This window comes from Diaporthe batatas (genome assembly GCF_019321695.1).
Source record: "Diaporthe batatas strain CRI 302-4 chromosome Unknown Contig00003, whole genome shotgun sequence".
NCBI classification, from domain to species: domain Eukaryota; kingdom Fungi; phylum Ascomycota; class Sordariomycetes; order Diaporthales; family Diaporthaceae; genus Diaporthe; species Diaporthe batatas.
Genome location: NW_025408550.1, coordinates 6,211,348 through 6,236,650, shown reverse-complemented (window position 1 = coordinate 6,236,650; position 25,303 = coordinate 6,211,348). Strand labels below are relative to the sequence as shown.

At 49.5% G+C, this 25,303-nt stretch overlaps 7 protein-coding genes across 7 annotated transcripts; 2 read left to right on the top strand and 5 right to left on the bottom strand.

The window, feature by feature from the left end:
- Positions 1-762: 762 nt before the first annotated feature.
- KVR01_002004 (uncharacterized protein) lies at positions 763-6,112 on the bottom strand. Its single transcript, XM_044793150.1, has 4 exons — positions 5,819-6,112; positions 4,964-5,767; positions 2,575-4,604; positions 763-2,517 (listed from the first exon to the last, which is right to left on the bottom strand). Exons 3-4 carry the CDS (start codon positions 4,061-4,063, stop codon positions 1,160-1,162), a joined length of 2,847 nt encoding a protein of 948 aa, XP_044647019.1. The 5' UTR covers positions 4,064-4,604; positions 4,964-5,767; positions 5,819-6,112; the 3' UTR covers positions 763-1,159.
- Positions 6,113-10,647: 4,535 nt separating this feature from the next.
- KVR01_003192 (uncharacterized protein) lies at positions 10,648-12,149 on the bottom strand (the record flags this gene model as incomplete). The annotated part of the gene is made up of 2 exons (XM_044793788.1): positions 10,648-12,016; positions 12,073-12,149. 2 exons carry the CDS (start codon positions 12,147-12,149, stop codon positions 10,648-10,650), a joined length of 1,446 nt encoding a protein of 481 aa, XP_044648207.1.
- A 675-nt stretch (positions 12,150-12,824) lies between these two features.
- KVR01_003337 (uncharacterized protein) lies at positions 12,825-14,165 on the top strand (the record flags this gene model as incomplete). The annotated part of the gene is made up of 1 exon (XM_044794384.1): positions 12,825-14,165. The coding sequence occupies one exon, from the start codon at positions 12,825-12,827 to the stop codon at positions 14,163-14,165; it is 1,341 nt and encodes a 446-aa protein (XP_044648352.1).
- Positions 14,166-14,190: 25 nt separating this feature from the next.
- On the bottom strand, positions 14,191-16,745 carry KVR01_003581 (uncharacterized protein). Its single transcript, XM_044789855.1, has 4 exons — positions 16,409-16,745; positions 15,810-16,353; positions 15,518-15,623; positions 14,191-15,321 (listed from the first exon to the last, which is right to left on the bottom strand). Exons 1-4 carry the CDS (start codon positions 16,588-16,590, stop codon positions 14,336-14,338), a joined length of 1,818 nt encoding a protein of 605 aa, XP_044648596.1. The 5' UTR covers positions 16,591-16,745; the 3' UTR covers positions 14,191-14,335.
- Positions 16,746-19,341: 2,596 nt separating this feature from the next.
- KVR01_002462 (uncharacterized protein) lies at positions 19,342-21,389 on the top strand. Its single transcript, XM_044792182.1, has 4 exons — positions 19,342-19,659; positions 19,728-19,992; positions 20,058-20,393; positions 20,454-21,389. Exons 1-4 carry the CDS (start codon positions 19,555-19,557, stop codon positions 21,272-21,274), a joined length of 1,527 nt encoding a protein of 508 aa, XP_044647477.1. The 5' UTR covers positions 19,342-19,554; the 3' UTR covers positions 21,275-21,389.
- A 195-nt stretch (positions 21,390-21,584) lies between these two features.
- KVR01_002969 (uncharacterized protein) lies at positions 21,585-22,342 on the bottom strand (the record flags this gene model as incomplete). Its single annotated transcript, XM_044791997.1, has 2 exons — positions 21,585-21,704; positions 21,773-22,342. 2 exons carry the CDS (start codon positions 22,340-22,342, stop codon positions 21,585-21,587), a joined length of 690 nt encoding a protein of 229 aa, XP_044647984.1.
- Positions 22,343-23,544: 1,202 nt separating this feature from the next.
- On the bottom strand, positions 23,545-25,112 carry KVR01_002466 (uncharacterized protein; the record flags this gene model as incomplete). Its single annotated transcript, XM_044785143.1, has 2 exons — positions 23,545-24,775; positions 24,865-25,112. 2 exons carry the CDS (start codon positions 25,110-25,112, stop codon positions 23,545-23,547), a joined length of 1,479 nt encoding a protein of 492 aa, XP_044647481.1.
- Between the last annotated feature and the right edge of the window lie 191 nt (positions 25,113-25,303).

The following is a 25,303-nucleotide window of genomic DNA, read 5'->3' as shown; positions in this document are numbered from 1 at the left end:
GGCAAAGGGCGAGTTGAAGACGAAGGAACAGTCCTGAGTTGACGAGTCGCGGCTCACTGGAGAGTGGGGAGAGATGTTCGACCGGAACGTTGAAGGACAGGACGTGCCTACACTTTTCCTCTTTCGTCACGAGGGTAGTTCACTATCTACATCTTCCACATAGGCTCCCTAGTGCCTAGCAGCCAGTCCAGGCTGATCCTAGCACACACCATCTGTCGGACTCATCAACTTTATTCTTACTGTTTCGCTCCTATTCCGTATACGTCCGAGGACATACATGGCGCCTTCATACTACGGTGGTAAGCACTCAAGACTTAGCGCTTGGAAAGAATATGATGTCGATAACGATAGTTATAATACGATAGGTGATCACTAACTTATGAATCTAATTGCAGCTGTATAGTGCGGCAGTGTTCTTGAGGAAGTGAATTCTTTGATTTGGGTAGTGTGGCTGGCTGGCTGGTTTGTTCTGTTGTGAGTGTCTGAGCGTTTGGTCCTTGAACAGCTGAAATCGAGCCAGCCAAGGGCCAACTAAAACGCAGGCCAGCTACAACACACTCTTGCGCTGCTACTAGAGGTGATCTGAGCAGTAGTACCCAGGATATCTTGTAACAGGGTGGTCCCATGGCATGTCATCTGCTGGTGTTTTTCACAAGATATTGTTCATGCCTAATCGCAGTCAGTTGAATTCCCTACGAATAATAATGCACAGTCACAAGTAAGTCAATAAGGCACAGAACTTTTATAAAAGTATAAGACTGTGCACAAGCCCGCAAGGGCCACCAGATGGTCTCATTAGATGCTATATCCAGTACGCTCTCATACAATGTGTATGTATGGTGGTATCCGCGCAGCATTGGCTATGTATGTGAAGAATTGAAGGGTATGACGGGTGGTTGTTATACAGGGGTAGTTGTTGGTATATGAATAGGCACGGCAACCACAACTCCAAGCGCGTGGCTTTTTTCTCCTCCAGTGAGAATTGAAACAAAGAAAAGGGAAAGAACATTGCTAAATGATTTTCTTCCTGACTCCTGATATTGCGTCTAAAAACACGCTTCCCATGCCTCATGATGATCGGTTGCAGTCGTCTCTGCCGCATGTGTCGTTACTTTGCGCGAAGTCGACCCCGGGTTGCCAAGCGAGTAGCTTTGAATCGCTACAGCACCCAATCACAATCCCAAAGCTCCTTCTCGGCTGCCTCTTCGAAGGCCCGCCTCAGAATTGCAGGGTTTCTCGAACCCACAAGCCCCGTCCCGGCATCAACGCGAAAATTGACAAGGTCGATTGAATTCCCAGGGCCTAGTGTGACGTTGCTGGCACTGGCAATCGTCGCGGAGGACGACGAGAGAAACGCCTGAAGCGCGGTCTGTGCAGCCGAGGCATCTGCTACCGAGTCCTGTTGGAGAACAAACAGGATCCCGACCCTTGCGAAATCCAGGACTTGGTTTGTCACAGTGAAGGCCGCGCTCGGGTTGGTGGCAGACGGCGGCACTGTCGAGGGCGTTATCAAAGAAGGGGTCGACGACGAGGACGTTGTCGGGACGGGCGTGAGTGATGGCGGAGGCCAGCTGCTGGTGAATGTTCTCGTAATCGTGATGGTCGTAGTCGGCGGAGTCGTTGGGATAGCCGCAGGTGACGTGGCAGGTGTATCGGAAATTTCGATGGTCAATGTAGTCGTAGTCGACTGGCCTGCCATGACGGTGATTGTAGCAATCTTGGCATCTTGCAAGGCAATGGCGTTCACGACATCGAAGCTTCCACCTGTCATGTCCGTCACGGCTTCGGCGGAAGCGCCCAAGGCTGTGCTCTGACCATTCAAGGTCACGAGGGCATTCTCAGCCGAACAACTGAGGTTTCCTGCATTGAGCTTTGACAGGATCGTGGTGCCAGACAGAGGAACCGAAAAATTAGTTTGTGCCTGTGCAATGAGACGCGGGAGGGCGTTTCCCACAGTGACATTACTGATATTAGTATCGCCTGATATGGTGGCGGTCGTGCAGCCAATATTGTCCGCCACCGAGCAGTCAAAGCCTGTGAAGTTGTTGATGCAGATGCAAGAACAGAAGCCGTTGATGACGACGTTGGTGCCACCGTTCTGACAGGTGACCTGCCTCTGGCATTGCTGTTCTGCTTCGGCTTGGGTGTTGACGTTCTGCCTGCGGACGACAAAGAACTCTATTGGTATTATGACGGCTGCAGCAATGAGGATGATGACGATGACGACGATGGTTATGAATCCCCACAGCGGGAGTCCACAGCAGCGACGACCCTTCTTCTCGCGTGTCGAGTCGGTGCTTGATGACATGTCATCTGAGCCACCCCGAGGAGTCAAGTTGTTGGTGACGTTGACGTTACTGTTATCTTTGTTGCGGTTAAGAGGGGGAAGCGGCCACGACAAAACCGAGTCGCGTATGCTTTGTCGAATTCCTCCTTGGCGACTCTGAGCTTGAGCTGGCGGTGGAAACGCCGCAAGCATGTCTGAGAAACCGGACTGGTGGTTGTCATAGTATTCATCTGCGGCCAAAGTCAGCGGGACCCACCAGTAGTGAAGCGGGCCGGTCGTCTGCTTACCAGACTCCTTGTCAACGTTTGCCGATTTGGTTCCAGCGCCATAGAACTCTACAGGGAAGTCGTCAAGATCATTCAACCGACTCGCCGGTCTTTTTCCTCTGTCTAGGCTTGCGGCCAACCTAGTGGCTCTTCGAATAAGGTCCGGTAGACTGGTCAGACTGCCCCGAGCCTCCGCATCCCTAACAGCGTCGATATCGAGCCGTGGCGGCCGTCTTATGGCCGACAACCTGCTGTACGCGCGGGGTTGCATCGATTCGGGAAGTGGAGGCTGCGAGAATGCTGACATTCTCCTGGATGTTCTCGAGTCCACCGCAGATGCCGCATCATAAGCATTCAATATGTCATCGGCGGTTAGCGCGGCTCCCACAGCGGGAGGCTTCCCGCTCTTAGCAGAAGGAACCGTCGTGGAAGAGTTTGAGGATGCTTCCAGGTACCCCGTGCCCTCGTTGAACGGACTGGGTTGCATAGGTGTCGGCGATGGTCGTTTCTCTTCGCCGCCTTCCCCGTTCATCTCACGTGAGCCCGTTGTGACAAGCGCGGCTTTCCCTCTCCTTCCGATGCTCGCGTTCCTGACCAGTCGGCTCTCGTCCCCGTAATCGTGCATCGAATGCGCCTCGGAGGGGCTGGACTCCTCAACAATCGTGTCATCGTAGAATACGTCTCCGTACAAAGGGCTTTGTGCAGGTGATGGCGTGCCCCAGCTTTCCGGCATGGCCGCGCTGGACGCATATGACGCATGGGACCTTGACCTATCGCTTTCTTCCGGGATTGGCGAGACATACGAGAGATGCGAGTAGAAGGAGGATGCGCCGCGCCTGGCCGAAGGAGGCGGCCCCAAGTTCACACTACGTCTCGGTGGTCCAACCAGGGGTGGTGGGGGCGGCGGCGGCGGAGCCTGGATTGGGAGCGGGAAGTCTGGGATCGAGCCCACTGAAGACAGCGTCGAAGGTCGGGATAGCGTGGAGGGTGTCTCGGGTACCGATGAACTTATGGTCTCCGAGTCTCGACTGTATTGGGGCTGGTACTGGAAGACCGGGGTTGGGTCTTGTATTTTTGATCCGTCAAGTATTGACGGCACTTCGCTCGGGCGAGGGGGCCGCTGCGGAGGCTGGCGGCCGGCCGGTGGTCTGTAAGGTTCCGAATCTGATGAGCTAACAGGAGATGCAATGGGACCAGCCAAAGGCCACTGCGGTATAGGTTCTGGCCTCGATATGGGAAGGGTGATCTGTCCATCCTTGTTCTGGAAACCTGGCGGTGCTTGAGGTCGTTGTTGCCTGGGCATGTTGCCAGTTTGAGCGCCCATAGGAGGTCGACTCCTTGGGGGTATTGACGGAGCATCCCCAGTCTCATTTTTCATTGCCGCCTGTCGTTGGAGAAATGTGTTGTAGTCCTCCCTAGGTAGGCCTGCTTCTGCCCGCTCCCTCGCCCTCCTGATAATATCCGCTGCTGACGGTCGTTCCATATCGTTTCCATATTGAGGTCGACTCATGAGCAGTCACCAGTACCAACTCCTCCCTCTGAGAAATAGCCTCCGGGACAGGCCTGCGGCTCCCCAGTTTTTACTGGCCTTTTCCGACCTGTTTTTTTTTTTGGCCCCGACCAAAGGATTACATGCGCGATGATCCGTTCAGCTCGGTGCAGACTAGGCGTCGTATCACGCTAGTGATGAAATCAAGGGCCCTGTGGGATGACGAATACGACGAGAACGAGTGTCCGTAGCCTGACGTTGTGCGTCCTCGGTATGGTTACACGAAGCTTCCTCTTTCCGTCCGGCGCTGGGCAGTCAGAGATCTTGATCGACAAGAGACACGACTCTAAATTTGATGTTGCAGCACAACTGACGGCTATCCGCGCCGCGGTGATATGGTGGCGACGACCGGCGACGACGTGTGAGAGAGGTGGAGGTGAGTGAGCGACAGCCTCTACAAAGGGCGAAGAATCAGACGAAGCGGCAAGGGCAAGAGAAAGAAGAGGAAGCAGGAGCCAATTCCCGACAAGTTCCTGCAGCGAATTGGTGCTTGGGCCCAATGCTGATCACTGTCAGTGTGGAGGTCTGTCACCGTCGCAGGTGATGTGGGGACGAATGAGGCCACAATGGAGAAGAAAGGAGAAAGTCAAGAGGGCGGTTGCAGCCAAGATTAGAAGAAAAGGTAAGCGATTCGAAGGTTGGACAGGAGGGCGGACAGGTAGGTAGACAGACAGACAGACAGACAGGCAGACAGAGTGTACGGAATAGACGATTAGGGGTGGAAGCGGGAGGGTCGCATGCAAGCCGACCCACGCATGCGAGAGACATGCAGGCCAGGGCATGTAGCGTGGAGGGCGAGGGGTACCTGAGGAGAGAGGTGGGAAGGGTCAAGGAGGGTAGTCATGAATGAGGATCACGTACGTTTGGTGTTTCGGCAGGTAAGGTCAACCACGCGGTCTTGGAGGAGAGCGAGGTGTCGCAGGATCTCGTGGGTGCCGGGAGCGTGTGGAGAAGGACAAAGGCTCGGTTCGGCGTGGGTGAGTGCGGGTGAGTGGTGACCAGGTGCGCGGATGACGAGTGGTTGAGTGAGTGGTTGAGTGAGTGAGTGATTGAGCGAGTGGTATATTCCGAGTGAGAGGTATCTCGTCGACGGGATGAGTGGGCAGGCCAGCGTGCAGCGTGCAGCGTGCAGTGTGCCTAGGCACTGATGGTTCCAGAAAAGTATCACGCAGCGGGCAGGCGGGATTGGGGTCCTGGGGAGCAGAAGAGAGAGGGGGAGGGAGGGAGTCTGGGTTGCTGGTGCAAGAACGACCGACGGGCGGACTGGTGGAGCTGCAGTGCGTCCGAAAGTCGACACGATGGTGTGGTCGAAGTCCTCTGGCGTTTCAGATGTGCGGGACAAGCAAGGAGTGCCGTGCAAGCTGCCTGAAGGCCTGGTTCTCAATCCCAATCCAAATTGCTGGCCCCTTGGCACGCGCACCAGCAGTGCCAGCACACACGCAGGCGTGGAAGGCGTGCAAGCTGTGGTCGAGGAGGGCACCAGGTCCCTGCCGGGGATCAAGCGAACACCTGGTCAAGCCAGACCGACGTGTCGTGATGGTGGCCCGCGATGGGAGTGTGTTTCGGCAGCAGGAAGGGGAGGCCCGCAAACCACACGAGCGGAGAACAGCAACCTTAGGTAATTATGTAGGCGGCGTCGTCGAACACACAGTCCTGCTGCACGTGCTGTGTTTTGTTTACACCAGTGCTGGAAACAAGACGAGCCTGATCACTTACTCCGGAGGTCTCGGCCAGAAATGTATAGATGAACGCTCTGCCGCCTGCGGGGCGGGGGAGAATGCTGCTCGGGCCTCGACAGGCGTCACACGCACACACACACACATGCACGGAATCAAATCAACAAGATGAAGCGAAAGTATAGGGGAGCCAGGAAGCTCAAGAAACATCAGCAGCGGTGCGGTCAGGAAGGAGCGCCCGGAGTGTGGGGGCGGCGGCGACGGTGGTGTTGCGGCTTCCCTCTTCTACGGCATATGTGCGCATGCGCAGAGAAGGGGGGGGTGGTGCTCGGACAAGAATAGTGAGGTGAGATAAGAATGGGGAGGGAAGGGGCTAGCAGCCGGGGATACTTCTACCTATACTTCTACCTACTACCTAGGTACCTAGGTACACACACAGTACGTCGAACAGAGCTGACTGGCTGGAGACGGACGGATGAAATATGACGGTGAGTGGGAGCTGTCACGAAATGACGTCCGGCTACAACAATCAGCCAGTCGCGCTCATCAATCTCGCGAGATGGGGAATTATGGAGAAGCAAGCTCCGGCTCACGATTCCTCGTCCGTCGGTCGAGCCGTCGGCCACAGAGCGCCGGCGTGATGCGTGATTCTGTGCATCTCCAAGACCTGTCACGGTTTCCGAACAGGCAGGCTCAGGCTCGTCATCACGGCTGCACGATGGTGAAAGGGGGGCCACCTGTTCGGATCTTGATTGATCTCCATCCACGACCGGGTTTCTCGTCGCATCAGCCAGAAGCGGGCTGGCTGGCTGGCCTGGCCGTCTGGCACCCGGCCGTCTTGGAGCCGGGAGGTGTGTGGTGCAGAGGCAGAGAGGGCCGGGCCTCGAGACTCGAATTGTGCTGTTCTGGAAACCACCTGACACAGGGATCAACAACAGTCCCACGCCAAGAGCATCCGGCACCCTGGCACCCTGGCACCCTGGCATCCCGCCCAGACGGCGTACTATTTATTACCCCTGCACACGGCCCTGGCACGTGTACGGAGTACCTGGCCACCAGGCCTGACTGGGAAGGTACACGGGGCAACGACATGCAGTCGTAAACCTGCACATGCAGGAACCATGGGCGAGCGTTGATGAGTGGCCAGTGCACGCCGCCCAGCATCGAGTCATTGAGACCTTGCTCTCCTTTCCCTGCCCTGCGCCCCTGCGCCGAGTCTGCCCTGCTACGGAGTACTGTATATCCAAGATTATCATTGTATGTAGTTGTCATCTCCGTGGCAGGTGGATGTGATAGCGTGCTCCACATGCGCCGCGAGACACGCGATACGAAGCACAGAGCTCAGCACCAAGCTTGGCTACACTTTATCGTCAAACCTGGCATCTGGCGACATCCGAGTTCCAAAACCAACAACGCTACGCTGCACAATGGCCCGAGTCCAGGAAAGGCTGGACGTGAGCCTTGCACCCCCTTTTGTCCCACCATTCGCGACCGCACGAGAGCCCCCAACCGACCCAGACAACACTACTAGGTAGTACCACGGTAAATATTACGGAGTACATGGCCCTTCCTTCGCCCCCCTGATTGACCGGACGATGGAACGGCCGGCAGAATCCGATTTCCTTGGGTTGACGTTGACGACGTTGACGTGGTCCTTGGCCCGGCCCCCCGCCCCATCAAGATACAAGCAGCACGGCAGCACATCAGCACGGCAGCACAGCAGCACAACAGCCGAAGGCTGCGGGTCTGGGCGTTGGCTGAGCTGCAGCTGCAGCTGGGGGCGAAAGGTTTGACCACTCATCAGAGATGTTCACACTTCATCCAAGAGAACAATGCGGCTGAGTTTAGGGCAGGCCACGCACGACAGACTTGGCGGCTCGAGCGGGAGCTTGAGCTAGGTGTGCGGTGTAAAATCAAATGTACGGAGTACGCAGTACGGAGCACGGAGTACACCATCCATCTGCATGGCCTCGCCCGCCAGCCACTTACTAGCACTTGGCCATGGGGGGTTTGTCCTACAGGCTGATCAGGTGCATACCTGCTCCCATATCTACTCGACGGACCATGACCACAGTCAACACGTCCTCTGACAGCCACACTCGCACCATCCTCATCACCCCCTTCTGACCACGGAGGTGGCACCAGTCCCCAGGTTTCACGACCACCACATGCAACGCCCCGAGACTCCCAGCTAGGCCTCTGCCTCCGCAATGGCGCTCTGCACCAGAGGGAGGACAAGGCCAACTAGCCTGCCAGCCTGCCACGCCCGTATCCTGTGCCTACCATCCTACTGGGACTGCACGCGGCTGCACTAGCCCGCTTCGGCATCGGCGAGCGGTGCACGAGAGCGAGAGCCACGGCCTCGCCAACCCCCGAGCCATGCAGACACGATGCCAATGAACCGGACGCCGTTCGGCGCCGTCTGTTCTCAGATAGAACACCTTAAGATGAGCCTCACAGGGTCCAGAGGTCTCCAGCTCGAACCAATTTCCAACACTCCGGACGCGAAAGCACTCGAGTACCACCTCATCATGCACGTCCTGTCCCATTCCCCAATGCGCCCGTTGCGTCTTTGCTTTTCCGTCAATCACGGTGCATTGTGTGGATCTTGCTCACCAAGGATCCTCACCCAGTGCTTAGTCCTGTTCTGGCAAGGTTTCATTCTTCTCTCGCGGGCAGGCTGCCAGCCAGCCCAGCCTCGGTCTCTGGCGAGCCGTATCTCATCATCCCCGTGTTTCATCTTGACAAGGGTCCTCATTTCATCCCCGGATACCGAGACATCAGCCTTTTTCCCATGGCGCGGCACGCTTGCACGACGGACAATGACGTTGTCCATGTCCGATTGTTTCTGAATGAGACCACGACCCGACGATGGGAAAAGGAGAGCAAAGAAACAATCAAGATGGCGGTTAAAGTATTCACCGAATACAGCTTCTGCGTCTCCCTTGTCCGCCGAACGACCTCCCTCCGCCAGTGTCCCTTAAGCCACCACTGCCGCGCGCGCTGATTGGAAACAGGCACTGAAAGGTGAGACCAGCGCCGGGTAAGGGATCCCGGGGCAAAGATTCTCTGTTAAGGCTGTCGAATGCGGGCCGGCCGTCGACATGCACCTATTTCAGCCTGAATTGGGACGGCAGACCTGTTTTGAGTTCCACGGGACCCTGGATCCAATTATGGAATTACTTTGGTATATTGGGAGCCATCCCAGGAATCAGCTTCGACCGTCACCCAGCGAGTGCTCGTCAACCATCGAGCTCCGCCGGCCCGCCCGGGCGGGAGACTCAGCTACGCGACACGTTCGCTGCACGCTGAAAGACGTGTTGCTGAGACCCGGCGCGGGACAGCTTGCTTGGCTCTCATTCGTGACGGGCGTCCATGATACTCGTTGCCTCACCTGTAACACTGCTAGCATTGTAGTCTCATTTCGGCTCGTGGCCCGTAGGGCGACGGTGGGAAATTACAAGCGGAAAAGGGTATGTAGCTATGCGTTGAGCCAAAACTCTTGTTCCTGTTGCCCAGCCCATTCAATGCCCAGTCACCCAGGTTGACCTGGCCCTTTGAGAAATCTCCACATCTGCTTTGCTGTTGTCGTGAATTTCACACATGGATGATTTACACTAGAAGAGGCCCAAGTGGGCTAGCTGTCCGGCCCTACGCTGTCGATCACGCGAGCTGTCAACCTTCGGACCGAAACATGAGCAGCACCATCGCCCTGTACGTGGCAGGTGGGCACTGGGTGCCCTCGCCCGAGTAGTAGTGCGCGGCCGCCTGGGCTCCAAAACAATAAACCTAGAAAACTATACCAGGTCGAAATGGGGTTCTGTTTGGGTTCACCGATCATGACGGAGCCCTTGCGTTGGGCTTCCAGCCAACGAGATTGCAGAGGCATGGTGACGGACCTGTGTGATCTGAGCCGGCAGGGCGCGCAATCACAATTTGTTCTATTGGACTGGTCGCGGCCGACGGCAGCTAGTGCCCGGGCGCATTGGGATGGGGCCTATAGTGCGCCACGGCATATATCACCTGTTATTAATAATGTTGTCAAGTCTACGACTAGGTATGCGTTCAAAGACCGGCCATGCTAGAGAACAGGCTTTAATGGGCAAGTTTCGCATATTCTGGGGTTGGCAGCTGGCTTCGGCCTGTCAGTGGTGATCTACCCAGGTAGTAAGCACCTAGGTACGGGGACTTGCGAATAGCGCATCGCACATTTCCAATGCCGGAGAAGTGCTACGACATCTAACTCCTGGTGATGATGTTGGCTTCTTGTTGTGAGGCGGTATTTGTACATGCCAGTGCTTTCTCGTCACCCAGGCCTCTCACAGGTGAGTCTACCTGGTTACGTTTCTATTCCGTACCTAGGTACGCGTTCGAAGCCTTGCACGGCATCCACGTACAGTGGTAAAAAGAACAACAGGTGATGGATGTGGGCTACTCGCACCTAATTCATTCCCTTGTTAAGTGCCTAAGTAGGAATGTTTCAGTCAACTAGTGACACCATGATAGATAGGGATGCGATGGTATATTTCAACAGGCTTATTGAATTCTTTCCAGCCTGTCGGTACTAAGTGACGTTCATTGCTGACTGGATACCTAGGTATTTGTCGAGTTCATCCCATTAAAGACTGCTCATGGGATGACTCCATAAAGAGTGGCCTCAGAGATCCCATCACTACAGCGTATGTGGTTTCGCTTCTATTCCGTATACGTCCGAGGACATACATGGCGCCTTTATACGGTAGTAAACGCGCAAGACATAGCTTTTTTAAATAATAATAATAATAATACTGTGTCTATAACGTATATAAAGCCTGCTGTGCTATTCTAAGCTTCATCTTATAACACTATCTAGTATTACACAAGTGTTATTCATAAGTCAAAGCGTCTCCTCCCGTCTGCTGGTCTCTCAATCACCTGCCCATGGATCTTCAGTTTCCCCCCTTTCGCCAAAACCCTGTTAGCCCGCCAGTATATCCAAATTATAAACAGAGCTACAAGAATGGCCCCAGCATACAAGGCAAGAATAGCAACGAAAGCCCTAGTATATCTCGGCGCATCGTCATCACGGAACAGCTGGCCGCCAGTAATAGCCCCCAGGTTGCTACCCATCACGGCCATTGCGAGGCCGATACTTCTCTTGGATGGAGTTGGAGCGTTGATGCTCACCCAGGCATCATTCAAGCCCTGAGCCAGAGCGTTACCGCCGCTAAGTAATGTGAATACGGCGTAATGTGCCCATTTGTCGGATGTAGAAGGTAGACCGTACAGCACCCCTGCAAAAATCATAGACCAGGAGAAGGCCACCATGCACCACGGGCCACGCAATCGTGATTTGTCCGAGGCGAAGGAGATGAGCCAAGATAGAATGATGACAAGGACGCTGCTCACAGCATTTAGGAGGTTAGCGTTTGTCCGAGAGAAGCCGAGGCTCTTGATGATGTTGGGACCGTAGAGCTGCAGCCCGCCCTTGGGTGACAGGGCCACGAGATTCAGCAGCATGTGGGCCCAGAGACGGAAGTCCTTTAAGGCGTCGACAAGAGATTTGAGTGTGATATGAGCCTTGTCGGCACCCTTGGTCTCGTCATCTGCTATGATACGAGCTCGGAGGATCTGTCGTTGGCGTGGGGTGAAAAAATCGAAACGACCGTGGATGGGGGATGTGTGGCCGGGGCTCCGTGGGAGTAATATGATGAAGGCAAGAAAAACAGCAAGTGTAATTGCTCCCTCGACGATGAAGAGCCATCGCCACCCAGATAAAGACATTACTCCACCCATATTCAGAATTCCGGCCGCCATCAAAGACCCAATCGCCGTGGCTGAGTAGTTTCCGAAGTAAAAAATCGCGGTCCGCAGCGCGAGTTCCTCACGTGTGTAGAACAAAGCCAGCATATACTGGCCGCCTGGTATGTAGCCTCCCTCCCAGACACCGAGTAGGAATCTCGTGGCAAGGAAAGAATGGATATTGGTGCACCAGGCCTGGGTCAGAGCAATTGTCCCCCAGACACCCATCTGCAAGGTAAGCCAGACGGGGGCACCGAGACGCTGCAGGATCAGGTTTGAAGGGATCTCTGCGATGACAATGCCGGCTGACATGAGCTGAGAACCCACGTTGACATCGTTTTTGGTGATATTCAGGTCCTCGGTCAATGTGTCTGTCATGGCATTGCTGATGTTGCTGCGATCAAGCTGCAAGACGAAGAAGCCGGCAACTAGAAGGGGCATGAGATAGCAATCAAGCCTGGTATCCGTCAATGAGCGTTCTCACATTTGTGCTCGGATACCCAGGTAACTCACTTTCTCACAGCGGCTCTCTCTTCTTTCTCGGACCACTGTGCTTCAACCTCTGTGTTGTCTGTGCTCTTTGATGACATTTTCCCATTGTCACGGGCCAGCCGCAGCGTGGTGGACTCCTGGTGAGACATCACCACCCCAGAGCTGATATTGTTGATGATTTAATCTGAATGCTTGGGTATAGTTCTGATCAATTGGAAGACTACCGAGATAATATTAATATTTTGCGTTATCGCACGTCAGTGCTCTTGTGTTTTGGGTCCCGAGGCCCAAGACACCCAGCCCTCCTGAAGTCCCTCAAACCACTTGTCTTGTTTGCCCCATATTGCCCGATAAGGTGATGTCGTCATATGATATGCCAATCACGTATAGGTCCCTGAAATTACTCCATACAACTTATCGCAATGTTGAGCGAACATTTCTCTCTGCTATTCGTCGCCGAAAGAGGCGGCTCGGTGGTGGCCGTCGGAGGTGAGCGTTAGCAACCCCGCTTCAGCCCGTAAGTCTTCGGCGACGGTGCCGAAAATGATACACTTATTGCGTCCGATGATATGCCGTGCTATCAGAAACAGCCTGGTTTCCGTTGTCCTGCTATTTTCAAGGTAGCCAATCATTTGGAGACATCTGCAATCTGCATTTCCTCTGTGCCTTTAAACTACCGATTCTATTGCGGACAAGCTGGGCTGGCCTACCAATTGCCCAAGCGCTCAGTCTGTGGTTTCAAAGTCCCTAGCTACCACACTGGCTGACACAGGATGTCGAAAGATCCTGACCGACCAAACATTGTGCTCGTCTTGGCCGACAATCTCGGCTGGGGCGAGCTTGGTTGCTACGGCGGCGGCGAGCTTCGAGGCGCAGCGACGCCTCGCATCGACAAACTGGCCACAGAAGGCCTGTTGCTCCATAACTTCAATGTTGAGAGCGACTGCGTGCCGACACGTTCCGCTCTCATGACCGGCCGACATCCAATCCGTACAGGTTGCCGCCAGTCAGTGCCCGCCGGATTCCCACAAGGCCTGCAACCGTGGGAGCGAACCCTTGCCGAGTGCCTCCGAGATAATGGCTACACAACAGCTCATCATGGGAAGTGGCATTTGGGTGATGTTGCGGGCCGGTACCCCTCCGACAGGGGCTTTGACGAATGGTTCGGCATCCCGAGAACAACAGACGAGACGCAGTTCACCAGCGCCCTCGGCTATACCCCGGAGGTGGCAGAGCTACCCTACATAATGAAGGGGAAGTTAAATGGGCCATCTGAGAACGTTTGCGTTTACGATTTGGAGAAGCGCAGGCTTATCGACGAGATGCTGGTCGATAAGTCCAAAGATTGGTTATCTCGACAGGCCAAAGCAGGAAAAGCGTTCTTCTTGTATCATCCACTGGTTCATCTACACTTTCCGACCCTGCCTCACAAGGACTTTTCTGGCAAAACGGGCCAGGGCGATTTTGCAGACTCAATGGCCGAAATGGACTACCGTGTAGGCGAGATCATTGACCACATAGATGAACTTGGAGTTCGAGAGAACACTGTCTTCATCTTTGCCTCAGACAATGGCCCGGAGTTCAGGGAGCCATATCGGGGAACTGCTGGTCCATGGTCAGGAACCTACCATACAGCGATGGAGGGTAGTCTTCGGGTCCCGTGTATCGTCCGTTGGCCCGGGCGTGTTCCTGCCGGTGTCACCAGCAACGGAATCGTCCATGTCACCGACATATTCTCAACTATCCTTTCCGCGACGGGTTCCGCTGTTCCTTCAGACCGGCCGATAGATGGTGTCGACCAGCTGGAATTTCTGACGAAGCCCTTGGAGACGCCGTCGCCTCGTCAAGGTTTCTTGTTCTACATCAAAGACGAACTCCGCGCCATCAAGTGGAAAGACTGGAAGCTTCACCTTGTCTGGGAGCCAAAGGTAAACCAGTCGAGTGGCAAGCTGGAGTCTCCTTATCTCTTTAATGTCGTTCGAGACCCGAAGGAAGAAACGGATATTCTGGCTTACAATACTTGGGTTCTGCAGCCTATGTTCAAGCTGAGAGCGGAATTTCAGAAGAGCCTGAAAGGTGATCCAGCACCACCTGACCCACTCAAGGATATGTAGACTTATCCAAGCAATTTGAGTTGCTCAAAGAGAACCAATGCCACACATCGATTAGCCGCCGCCTGGTGTTCCTAATGTAATTCATGTTTTCCCAGGCACGTCCAGGGTCTATTTATCCTAGAGACAAGTCCTTTCAGGTGGAGTCAAGTTTAGCGTGTGCGAAGATAGCCTTAATTCCATGAGAAACCCCCGAAGCCCCAATTTAAAGCATCAATTGATGCCTGAGGCAATGAAATGTCCGTCCAGAATGTCGGTTCAAAGGCAAACTGAGAGGTTCCCTGACGCTGAAAATCCCCGAGGCTGCCAACATTGTCACCCGATCTAAGCACAGAATTTGACAGAAGCTCATATGCATCTCGATATACCGAGCCAGGAGGATAACGCTCAACCATGGCCCAGAGGACAGACATGCAGGTGTTGACAGATGCAATCATGTCCGCTTGATTCAAGTCAGGATACTGGTTTGAAGAGTTCAGGTGAACACAGTAGGCCATCGCAACACCGCTCTTGAAAAGATTGTGCGTAGTACGCCAGAAGAAGCGTAGCTGTCCGTCTCGAAAGGCGCGGCGATAGTTGGCAATGCTCTCGGAGGCGCTCTGCGCGATTATGAGGATATCGTTTTGCGACGGGTCTGGAAAAGCTGCAGAAGGATAGTAGAGATTAACGAGATCGATGTGCAAGAAGGAGCTGAAGATACCGGTGGGTGTAAGTTGTGTGGACGCGGCGGATGTGGTTGGCGTTGAGCTCGACCATTCAATGACTCTACTTCTCATCGCATCCCGCCAAGCGAATAAGTCAATGACAGCGCCGTTCGCCGGTGCTTTCTGATTGATAGTGGTGTAGATCTCTGACTCGAGCCTGCGGTGCTTGATTAGGTGAAGAGCCATGGCCCGGCTGTCTTCGCCCTCAGCGAGCTCCGGCAATGGCGTGTGAATGGCTTCGTCTGGGATCGAAAATGGTCTTCCCACAACGACGCAAAGATTACGCTCCAAAGTATAGAAACCCCAGAAAAGCCATCGGCGCTGATTGACGTCGTCCTGACTGAGCCTCATATCAAGAGCACGCTCATCATGCAAGCCCAGTTCGACTGCCAGCCTGGATGCAAGGCCAATAAAGTGCCATGCTCCGCTCAGATTAGAGGCGAAGGAACAATACTCTGCAGCATCAAGAATTAGTCATTTACGAACCAGAGAAGTGGCTTTTTAGGGATGTAGTAAGAAGCAGGCCTTAAACCTGGGCGGTTACAGCCTGTATTAAGAGCTGTAGCCTATCAAGTCTTTGCTACATAGGTCAGAGGTACGGTATGTTTGTCCTTGAAGGGGTAGAATTGTATCCGGAACTTCAAAACTTACGTGCCACGAGCAGCAAGTTGCATAATTGATCGCCTGCACAAATGGCGGCTGGATTTTGGGCAAGCAGTCGGATTGCTGAAGCAAAGTAGCTGTCTGCCCTGGCAATCTACAGCATTCGGAGTTAGTTATTAAATAATTAAAGGACTAGTGTTATGCTAAAATAGGAATGAGTGGCCACAAGGTGGCTACAGTAGATCTTAAAGCCTATAGCTCTAAAGTCTTTGTGATACAAGCTAAGGGTGGGGCATGTTTGTTCTTAAGTAGGGTCAAGTTGTGTATAGAAGCTGCTTACGGGGAAGGCGGGATCTGTCCTGTTAAGCAACAGTATTGCTGTGGCAAAGACGATGTATGCGCGGAAAGTGCTCGGTGATCCCGCAGAGCTTCCTGGATCGGATTGCTGATTACAGAGCACCGCAATTGAGGAAGAAAAGACATCTTTCGATGATATGATGGGAGAGAAGAACTCGCAGTGTTCGAAGTAGGTGTCAATAAGTCGCTTTGCACCGTCTCGACTGGGTAACGAGGCTTGCGCATCACTCGGTAACTCATCTAGAACAGCCCGATGATCTTCCGGTCGCGACGTCTGCAACACGCTTCTGACCGGCTCAGCCAGCAACAGGCGAAGAAGCGACTGTCCATTGGAAGTTGCGATGGTATTGTAAAACACGTCTGTATTCAGGCTCTGGGAAAGAACCAGCTCGATCGGATCTCTGCATGAGGTTCCACCCTGGCGTGGCTCGGCAGAGTCCTCCGAGTTTGATTGGAAGTCAAGACTTCCTCGGCTTTCTAGTTGGGATTCGAGATAAGCTACCCTGTCTTCTAAGCTCTGTATGTAGCTGAAGACGATCGTCAGCGAGTTTCTTTATCATGGAAGCCTGAGATACGACGAACCTTCGGGGCACAACTTTACCGTCAATGTCAGTACTCACACAAGCAACGCCAGCACGCTCACAGTTAGAGCAAGCCGGGATGTTCTGGTCGCAGCGCTGTTTTCGAGACCGGCATCGTTTGCAGGCGGTGACATTTGTTCGTCTGACGTTTGAGCGTCGATTCACGCGTCCTCGTGAAGGCATGGCCAACCCGCCACGAGAACCTGCCCAGGTGGGTTCCAGCAGCTTGGGTGTCTATCCCTTTGGCAAGATTTTCATCAAAAAATAATCCTCAACACACCGCTCAGATATGCAACGCGATCCAAGAGCAACAGGACTAACAGTTACCTGAGGGCAGGTGTGATTAGGTTTGAGTTCGGCAGCGGTGCAGCCGGGCGGGCAGAAAGGCACTCACGGACCCACTTGTCGTTGGCTTACATAAGAAGGATATCAATATACTGATCTAATTCAATAACACTTATTTGATAGAAACTAGGCTAGGCAAGTTAGCTAAAAAGTAAAAAAATAGTTACTTACTTACTTTTCTTTAACTTTATTAAGAATAATTTAGAATTTTATAAAGTTTATTATTATATTTATTAAAAAAAGCTTAATATTTTTTTATAATAATTTAATAAATATAATTATTAAAATATATTATACTTTTATTTATATATTATATAAATTTATTAAACTTTTTTTATTTATTAAATATTTTTATTAATTTTTAATTTATTAACTTTTATTATTTATAATAATATTTATAAAAATATATTATTAATAATATATAATTTTACTTTTATTTTATATATATTTAAATATATATATAATACTTTTATATAATAATAAATATTTAAAATTTAATATTTAAAAGAATATAATATTAATAATAATAGTTATAATATAATAAATATTTATAATTTTAATTTTATAATATATAAATAAAGTTAAAGGTATTATTTTAATAATAATATTAATTAAAAATATAAATAAAAGTAGTTTATAGTTTAATTATTATAAAAGATTATATAATAAAATTAAATTTAAAATAATTATTATATAAATAAATTATATTAAAAGAATTTAATTAAAAATTATTCTTTTAAATATATATATATATATATACTTTATAATAAAACTCTTATTAAATAAGTATTATAACTTTTATTTAAGTATATAATTATTAACTTTAAAGGAATTTAAAATAAAGAAATAATTTACAATATACTACCTTTAAAACTTTTATAATAAAATATTAAAACTTTTAAATAAAGTTTTAAAATAATTTATAAAAGATAAAAAAATATAATAAATTTATTTTTCTTTAAGTTTATACTTTTATTATTAATAATTATTAACTTTTAATAATATAGAAAAATATAATAAAAATAAAAGAGTAGATTTAAAGTTTTTATAAAAATTATAAGAATATATATAAAATTATTAAAGACTTTATATATATATTTTAAAAGGAAGAAATAAGTAATTATATAATATAAAAGAAAAATATAATATAGTTAAAGTTTTATTAATAATATAAAATAATATTTAAATAATAAACTATTAAAAGTTAATATTTACTTATTTAACTTTAATAATTATTTATTTAATAATTTTTATTAACTTATTTAATATTTATTTTTCTTAATAACTCCTTTATATTTATAAATACTTTTAAATTAATATTAAAAACTTTATAATATAATTTCCTTCTTTAATTTTTAATACTTTAAGTATAAACTCCTTTTAATACTCTTTATAACACCTTTTTTAACACTCTTTTTAAACTTTTTAAACTATATATATTTAAATATTAACTAAATATTTAAATACTAATTAAATATTAAAAAGTTAGAAGTTTAAAGTGTTAGAGAGTTAGAAAGAGTATTAGAAAGTTAGAAGTTTAAAGTGTTAAAAGGTTAAAAAAGGTATTAAAAAGTTAGAAAGAGTATAGTCTTTACTTTTACCTTCTTAATTTTTAACCTTCTAATATTTAATTAGTATCTAAATGCTTAGTTAGTACTTAAATATATATAGTTTAAAAGGGGTGTTAGAAGGTATATTAAAAGGTGTATTAAAAGTTATATTAAAAAGTGTGTTAAAAGAAGTATTAAAAAAAGTTTATATTTAAAGAATTAAAAATTTAAAGAATTTTAATTAAGTATATAGTTTTATATAAACTCTATATATAAAAAGTTAATATTAAGTAAGTTTATAAAAATTATTAAATAAATAAATATTAAAGTTAAGTAAGTAGATACTAACTTATTATTAAATTAAAAATAATAATAAAGGAATTAATAAAGATATAAATAGGTAGTATAAGTTAATATTAGCGCACTAGGGGTGCATTTATACTTATATACTATGTATCTTTTACTATATAAATATCCGTTCTCTTCTATAAGAGGAAAACATCCTAATTCGAAATTCAACAAGACTATTGTCCGTAAGGGATTTGCATTCGGCTTATAGGCAGTCAAGGTGGAAAAAAATCCATAGCTGGACCCGAATTTCCTCTCCCAAAACGGACCTCATCGGGGCGTCCGTGCCAGGGAGAAGACATGTTAAGAAAATATCTTGAGTGCACGAGAATCGGCGGTTAGGGTCGTGTGCAACTTAAGTTGTGGGCAGCTGAAAAAGGCATGGTCTGGAGCGGACAATTGTTTCCACGTAAAAACTTGATCCACGTTCAGAAGGTTCAATCCCATGCTTATATCCACAACAGTACATCGCACATGCATTGCCGTCAGTTCCGTTTTGGGCTCATTGAGGACACGATTGAAGGGATTGTTGCGGGCAATCCCGTTGAGATCCTTGTAGGATGTTACACCCTATTGACTACCTAGGTAAGGCTGCTAAATTCAGGTATTTTCGATGCACATGAACTGCAGATCCAGCCCAAATAGTTTAGAGCTTACACTCACCTCGAGATCTTTGAGTAGCAATCGCTTCGTGTAGCACGCCCTGACAGCCTGAATGGCTTACTGCGAATTCTTGTCCATGCAACCTTGTGGTTGCCCCCGCTTCTTGGAGGTTGGTTCAACAGGAGCCAAGACATCATTTTCAGGGGGCTCGACATCAGAAATGCGTACTTAAATTTGTCTCGGCTTTTCCATTCTTCTGGTCGCTCGTTTCTTCATCTTACTTCCTCTGCTGCTAAAGACCATGGGGAAATCATCACGGTTTGCTTCTGGCCTCCGGCTGTTGGCTGGAGCCTCTGCCTCGATCCAATCGGGCATTGCCATGCCTGAAGGCGCTGGCTTGAACTGCGTACGTATTCCCCGAGCACTTCATCCTGGGCTAGACCCTTGTCTAAGATCTATGTGTGGGGTTTATAGTGCGGTGCTCTATCTCAACTGCCCGAGCTCAGAGAACGCATCGTCTATCCCAACACGACTCTCTACCAGGAGCGCCTTCAGTCATTTTATTCCGCTAACGCAGCATTGCCGCCTCACTGCATTCTGTTGCCAGAAACAACAAAAGATGTCTCACAACTTATGGATGTGATATCCAAAAACCACTGCTCTTTTGGCATTCGAAGCGGCGGCCACTCCGCGTTCCGAGGCGCGAACTCTGTAGATAATGGAGTCACGATTGACTTTGGTTGGTTTACCTGGTCAGGTTTCACTAGGAAGGACTTGAACATGTTGATACTAATATAGAGCTAGGCTACATGAACCAGACTCATTATGATGTTGGCACGACCATCGCCTCCGTCCAACCAGGTGCTAGATGGGGTGCTGTTTACGAGGCCCTCGACCCTTACGGCGTGACAGTTGCAGGAGGAAGGGCTGACGTTGTAGGAGTCGGGGGTTTTATCACTGGGGGTGGCTACTCCTTCCACGCCGGCACAATGGGCTGGGCATGCGATGCTGTTCATAATTTTGAGCTGGTGCTTGCCAATGGTTCCGTGATCAACGCGAACGGCAACGAACATGTGGACCTTTTCCAGGCTATAAAAGGAAGCTCGGGAAACCTCGGTCTTGTCACGAGGGTAGACTTGTGTAAGTTCATTTGAGGCCTCGAAGTATTTTCCAGAATGAGGATGATGCTCATGCTTTCAGACACACTCAATTCGACCCAGATCTGGGGCGGCTTTCTCACCTACGACTGGGCGGACCGCGCTGCCGTCTTTGATGCGTACCTTCAATTTTCAGAGGACTTTGACAATGACCCGACAAGTGAGGCTCTTGTGTCCCTTGGGTACGCGTCAGGTAGTCTCACTCTACAGGCGCTCTTAAGCAATACCCAAGCTCAAGTCGCTCCGCCAGCTTTCGACAAATTTACCACCATCAGAAATCTGTCCGACACTTCGGTTGTCACCTCCGTCGCCGAATTGGTGCCTGCATTCACGGGAGCGACCCCACTTGGGGTGTATCCGAATTGGTTCAGTGGCTCTGTGGCCAATTCTGCCGTTGCTGAATTCTTGGAGTTTTACTACCAAGCTTTGAAAGAATTTACCGGCAGAATGGAAGCAGCCATACTCCACAACTCGTCGCTGAGTATCATCGCCTCGATGCAGCCAATACCTCGCGCATTCGTGGATATCAGCAACAAGAGGGGCGGCAACGTCCTCGGATTAGAAACCTTAGTAGCAGACGGGCCGGTCGCATCTTGGCTGTTGGCAGTCACTCTGACCAAGGAGGACGACCAGCCTGCTGTCTTGGCCCTCGCAGAGGAGCTCGTGGGCAAGCTGGAAGCTTATGCTGACTCGCTTGGAGCGAACAAAGATTGGCATTACTTGAACTACGCATACAAAACCCAGGATCCTATCGCTGGATATGGAGAAGAGGCTGTTGCCAAGATCAAGGCAGCCTCAGCAGCATACGACCCACAAGGCGTTTTCCAGGTATTGAGACGCTCCGGATTCAAGATACCTGCTTAGGGGGTTGGAACACTGGTTCCATCCTAGACTTGCATGTTGACGGTAATTGGCAATATAGAGAAATGGCCGTAGTCTTGACAGCTTCCAACCACTAAAAGATAACTAAGTTTGTTTATTCCATCTCGAAGCTGCGTGAGAATCCAAATTCGTCTTGGCCAACGGCCGGCGGTAGCGCGTAGTTTGCCAGCCAACAACACTTGAGAAGAATTCAAGTATTATCCCGGAATCGCTGTAACCAAAGAATGGCGTGACAACAGGTCATGAAATGCCATGAATCGGAGTACATGACTGAAGGTACGATGACCTAATTTCAAAACAATCTTCTGATGGTCAGCCAGAAATTCTGTAGTCTGTCCAACAAGTCTACCTGTCGTCCCTGACCCAACATCCAGCAAACCCCATTGAAGTCTTGGTAGGATGTGTCCAGTTCCTCGAGTTATCAGTCACGTCGATCAAGAATTGCGAGCAGTGATCAGTGTGACCGGGGCTGGCAATCACGGTATCGAAAGCCTTGCGTTCCTCATACAGAGCCCAGAACTGTTTCCTCCACATCATCGCACAGTGATTAACGTGATCCCGCAGAGACGTCCAATAATGATCGGCCTCGGACATCTCCTCCACGGACATACGCCGCGTCATGGCCTCGTCTGCGTACCCACCCCAACTGTCGTCCTCCTTATACTCGTCGAGCCATTCTTTGTCAAAGCACGGCTCGGGCACCCAGTTGTTCAGTAGCAGGTCGTATTTGCAGCCCAGGGATTTGGCCTCGGAAACAGAGTTGCCACAAGATAGCCGGTGAGCGTTTGTTGTGATGTTGTATCTACCTGTGGAGCTATGGCTTGGCTCATGTTCTTCGGTAGTCGTGGGGCTTGTGTTGTTGCTGGCTCTTGGGATGTCGACGAAAAAGAGGATTACCACGGACCAGAGGAGAGAGGTTATGATGGCGACGAAGAGATACGGCAGGATGTTGCCTCTGCGAGTTTGAACGCGAACATATCGGCGTGCTTCTTCCTTCTCCGGGTCGTCTGAGTACTCCAAGAATGGCCGTCGAACACTATCGGTCGACATTTTGGAGATCGGTTGGGGTTGCAAGTTGGATGATTTCTTGTACCTTGGCTAGATCAGACATTGTGAGAAGATTAAGAAAAAGAACTGGTCAACTGCAGCCATTTTGTCGAGAGTTCGGTCACCGTGCACGTGGCTGTGCTCCTGTCTTGGCTGAGGCACCGTCTGGTGTTTCGAAACACGTTTGAGCCACCTCCGACTTCGTCTGAACAACTATCACCGCCTCGAGGAGAACGCCAAGCAATTTAAGACGAGGCTGGGGCGACAGCGCTGTTGTATTTGTGAGCATCCGGTTATTCATCCTCTGATGACTTGATCCAGCCCCCTGAGGCAGTGTTTACTAAACATAATATTTAATATAAAACCTTGGAATAGAGCATAGTATAATCGAGATACATATAATAAAATTAGCTTATTCTAAATAGTATCTTTAATTAATATTAAAATTATACTTATAATAATTATTTAATAAATAAAATTTTAATTTTAATATAATAAAAGTTTTAAAATATTTTAAAAAGAATTTCATCTAATAATATTTCTAATTATATTAAATTTAAATTCATTAATTAAATATAATATATTTCAATAATAATAATAATTATATATTAATTAAATATATTAAATCCTTTTATATTACTAGTATACTCTAAGGTAGTGTTAATACCTTAGATTAGAATGTAAATAAGTGTGTTCTTTTTAAAATATTCTAGCATGAACACAACGTTAGGACTCGATCAAACGAGCAAACGGTGAAGAGACAAAGAGGCTAAAAGGGGGTATCATTGCTATAATCTCATATAAAAGTCTAGGTTTGTCAAGAACACACAATGCCATACTAACCACCCCACTCCCATGCCCATGCTTGTTCAATCGTCGTTACAATGCAGCAAACCTCAATCTGGCTCATCATCCTGCCCCTCCCTATGGTATGATAGTCTTGCCTGTCTCTGCCGACGCTCTTGCGCAACGGCGGCAGCAGCGGCAGCAGCAGCAGCAGCAACAACAACAACAACAAGAAGAAGAAACAAACAATCTCGTAATGCAACCGCTTCGTCTCTACCTGAAGAATTCCTTTCTCTCTCAGTGAATCTAGGCGTCTAGATCTATAGCACGACACAACACTTTGGCTGCTCTGGTCGGATTTGTTTCTGGCGCCTTGTGGTGGTATCCCGTCCCTTCTTCACACACTTGAGCTCATCTAGTCATGGTGCGGCTGCTGGCGGTCCAGGGCCGCCGGCACCAGTCGAATCCACTACTTCAATCGCTTCAGCCATATCGACTTGGGGGATCCGGCTCTTCTGTTCGGCCTGCATGACTACAATCTTCATCTTTTCAATCAATTCCGGCATACGGTATGGCTTGATCATCACGTCGTCGCAGCCTGCAGCCTTAGCCTCGAGGACCTGCTCAAGCCTCGCATTGGCACTGACTGCGATGATGGGGATGCTTCCTCCGAGGATTTGACCCTGCCGCTCAAGTTCTCGAATATGTCGCGTGCAGGTTAGGCCGTCTTGGACAGGCATCTCCATGTCCATGAGGATGAGCGACAGCGGGAATTTGTTTGGTGTCGTCGTCGGCGTTAAATCGACCGTGATTGCAGGGTTAAGGCCCGTTTTGAGGCCCAGAGCGTTCGACTTCGTCGGAGTCGTGGGAGTTGTGAGGGCAGTTGTCGACGGATCAGCCGTGGAATTGCCATTGGAAATGGCTACTGTGGTGGGGCCATCCCCAAGCCATCGGTCAGAGGCACGTAACTTTTCTAAGGCTTCGATGCCATGGTTTGCCACATCGACTGTGAATCCATGGTCAGCAAGGCCTCGGCGCGTAATCTGCTGGTTGATCAAGTTGTCCTCCACGACCAGGACACCTTCGATCTTGGGAGTCTCCGCATTCGCCTCCGTGCCCGGGGAGTCAGATTCGTTGGTGGTCGCGGCTTTTATGGGCGTGCTTTTCAAAGGGACTTCCGCCGTTCCTATTTGTAAGGATTCTGCCCTTTTCGTGATGGGCAAGCTGGTCGCTTTCAAGGCTGTTCGCGCTGTCGCCCTAGCCTCCCGTAGGGACGCCTCACTGGGTAGGCGTGACTCGACATAAAACGCAAACGTCGAACCAACTCCGGGAAGCGAGGCGACACCGATCTGTCCGTTGTGCATCTCGCACAGCCTCCTGCTGATGAAAAGGCCCAGTCCAGACCCTCCATATTTGACGTGTGTTCTAGCCGATGCTTGTTTGAATCGCTGGAACAGGCTTTTCATCTCTTCTTCTGTCAGGCCTTGGCCAGTATCTTTCACTTCAAATAGGACATAGACCGGATCTGTGCCCTGGGGATTGGGGGGTTGTTGGTACTCGTGTCCTTGTGACCGGGGTATAAACTGCACTGAGCAAGTGGAGTCTGTAGGCCTTGCAATTGACGCGCTCACTGTGAGCGTCACGTGCCTCCTAGTCTGTGTTAATGGTTGCTACAAGTTTCAAGTAACACGTTCTGTAACTGTTCGACACGCATGCGGGAAAAAGAGAATTGTGCTTACAAGTTCCCAGATTTTGTGAATTTCAGGGCGTTGGTAAGGAGATTGATGAGGACTTGTTTAAGACGCGATGGATCCAACTCGAGGAATTCCAACCCCAAGTCCTCATAGCTCTGGTCGACCTTCATGCGCAAATCGATATCAACCCTTCGAGCCTCTACTTCAAACATCTTGAGGGACTCTTTTGCTATTTGGAGCGGGTCGACAGTGATCGGAGTCACAGCAAGTAGTTTAGAGTCCAGTTTTGACATAGTTAACTATAGAGTATGTTAGTTTTCTAAAGTTAAGGCTAATAAAAGTAAGATAAATAGAGGGCGGGGGGAGGGAGAGTAGGAGGGTAGGAGGGAGGGTAGGAGGGTAGGAGGGAGGGTAGGAGGGTAGGAGGGAGGGTAGGAGGGTAGGAGGGAGGGTAGGAGGGTAGGAGGGAGGGTAGGAGGGTAGG

Excerpts from the sequence above, each read along its gene's own strand:
- KVR01_002004 (XM_044793150.1), bottom strand. The coding sequence starts at position 4,063 with ATGAGTCGACCTCAATATGGAAACGATATGGAACGACCGTCAGCAGCG. Across the intron at positions 2,518-2,574 it reads AAACGTTGACAAGGAGTCTG|ATGAATACTATGACAACCAC; the intron begins GTAAGCAGACGA and ends CTTTGGCCGCAG.
- KVR01_003581 (XM_044789855.1), bottom strand. The coding sequence starts at position 16,590 with ATGCCTTCACGAGGACGCGTGAATCGACGCTCAAACGTCAGACGAACA. Across the intron at positions 15,624-15,809 it reads GGACAGATCCCGCCTTCCCC|ATTGCCAGGGCAGACAGCTA; the intron begins GTAAGCAGCTTC and ends CGAATGCTGTAG. Across the intron at positions 15,322-15,517 it reads CAACTTGCTGCTCGTGGCAC|AGTATTGTTCCTTCGCCTCT; the intron begins GTAAGTTTTGAA and ends TTGATGCTGCAG.
- KVR01_002462 (XM_044792182.1), top strand. The coding sequence starts at position 19,555 with ATGGGGAAATCATCACGGTTTGCTTCTGGCCTCCGGCTGTTGGCTGGA. Across the intron at positions 19,993-20,057 it reads TGGAGTCACGATTGACTTTG|GCTACATGAACCAGACTCAT; the intron begins GTTGGTTTACCT and ends ATATAGAGCTAG. Across the intron at positions 20,394-20,453 it reads TGTCACGAGGGTAGACTTGT|ACACACTCAATTCGACCCAG; the intron begins GTAAGTTCATTT and ends TCATGCTTTCAG.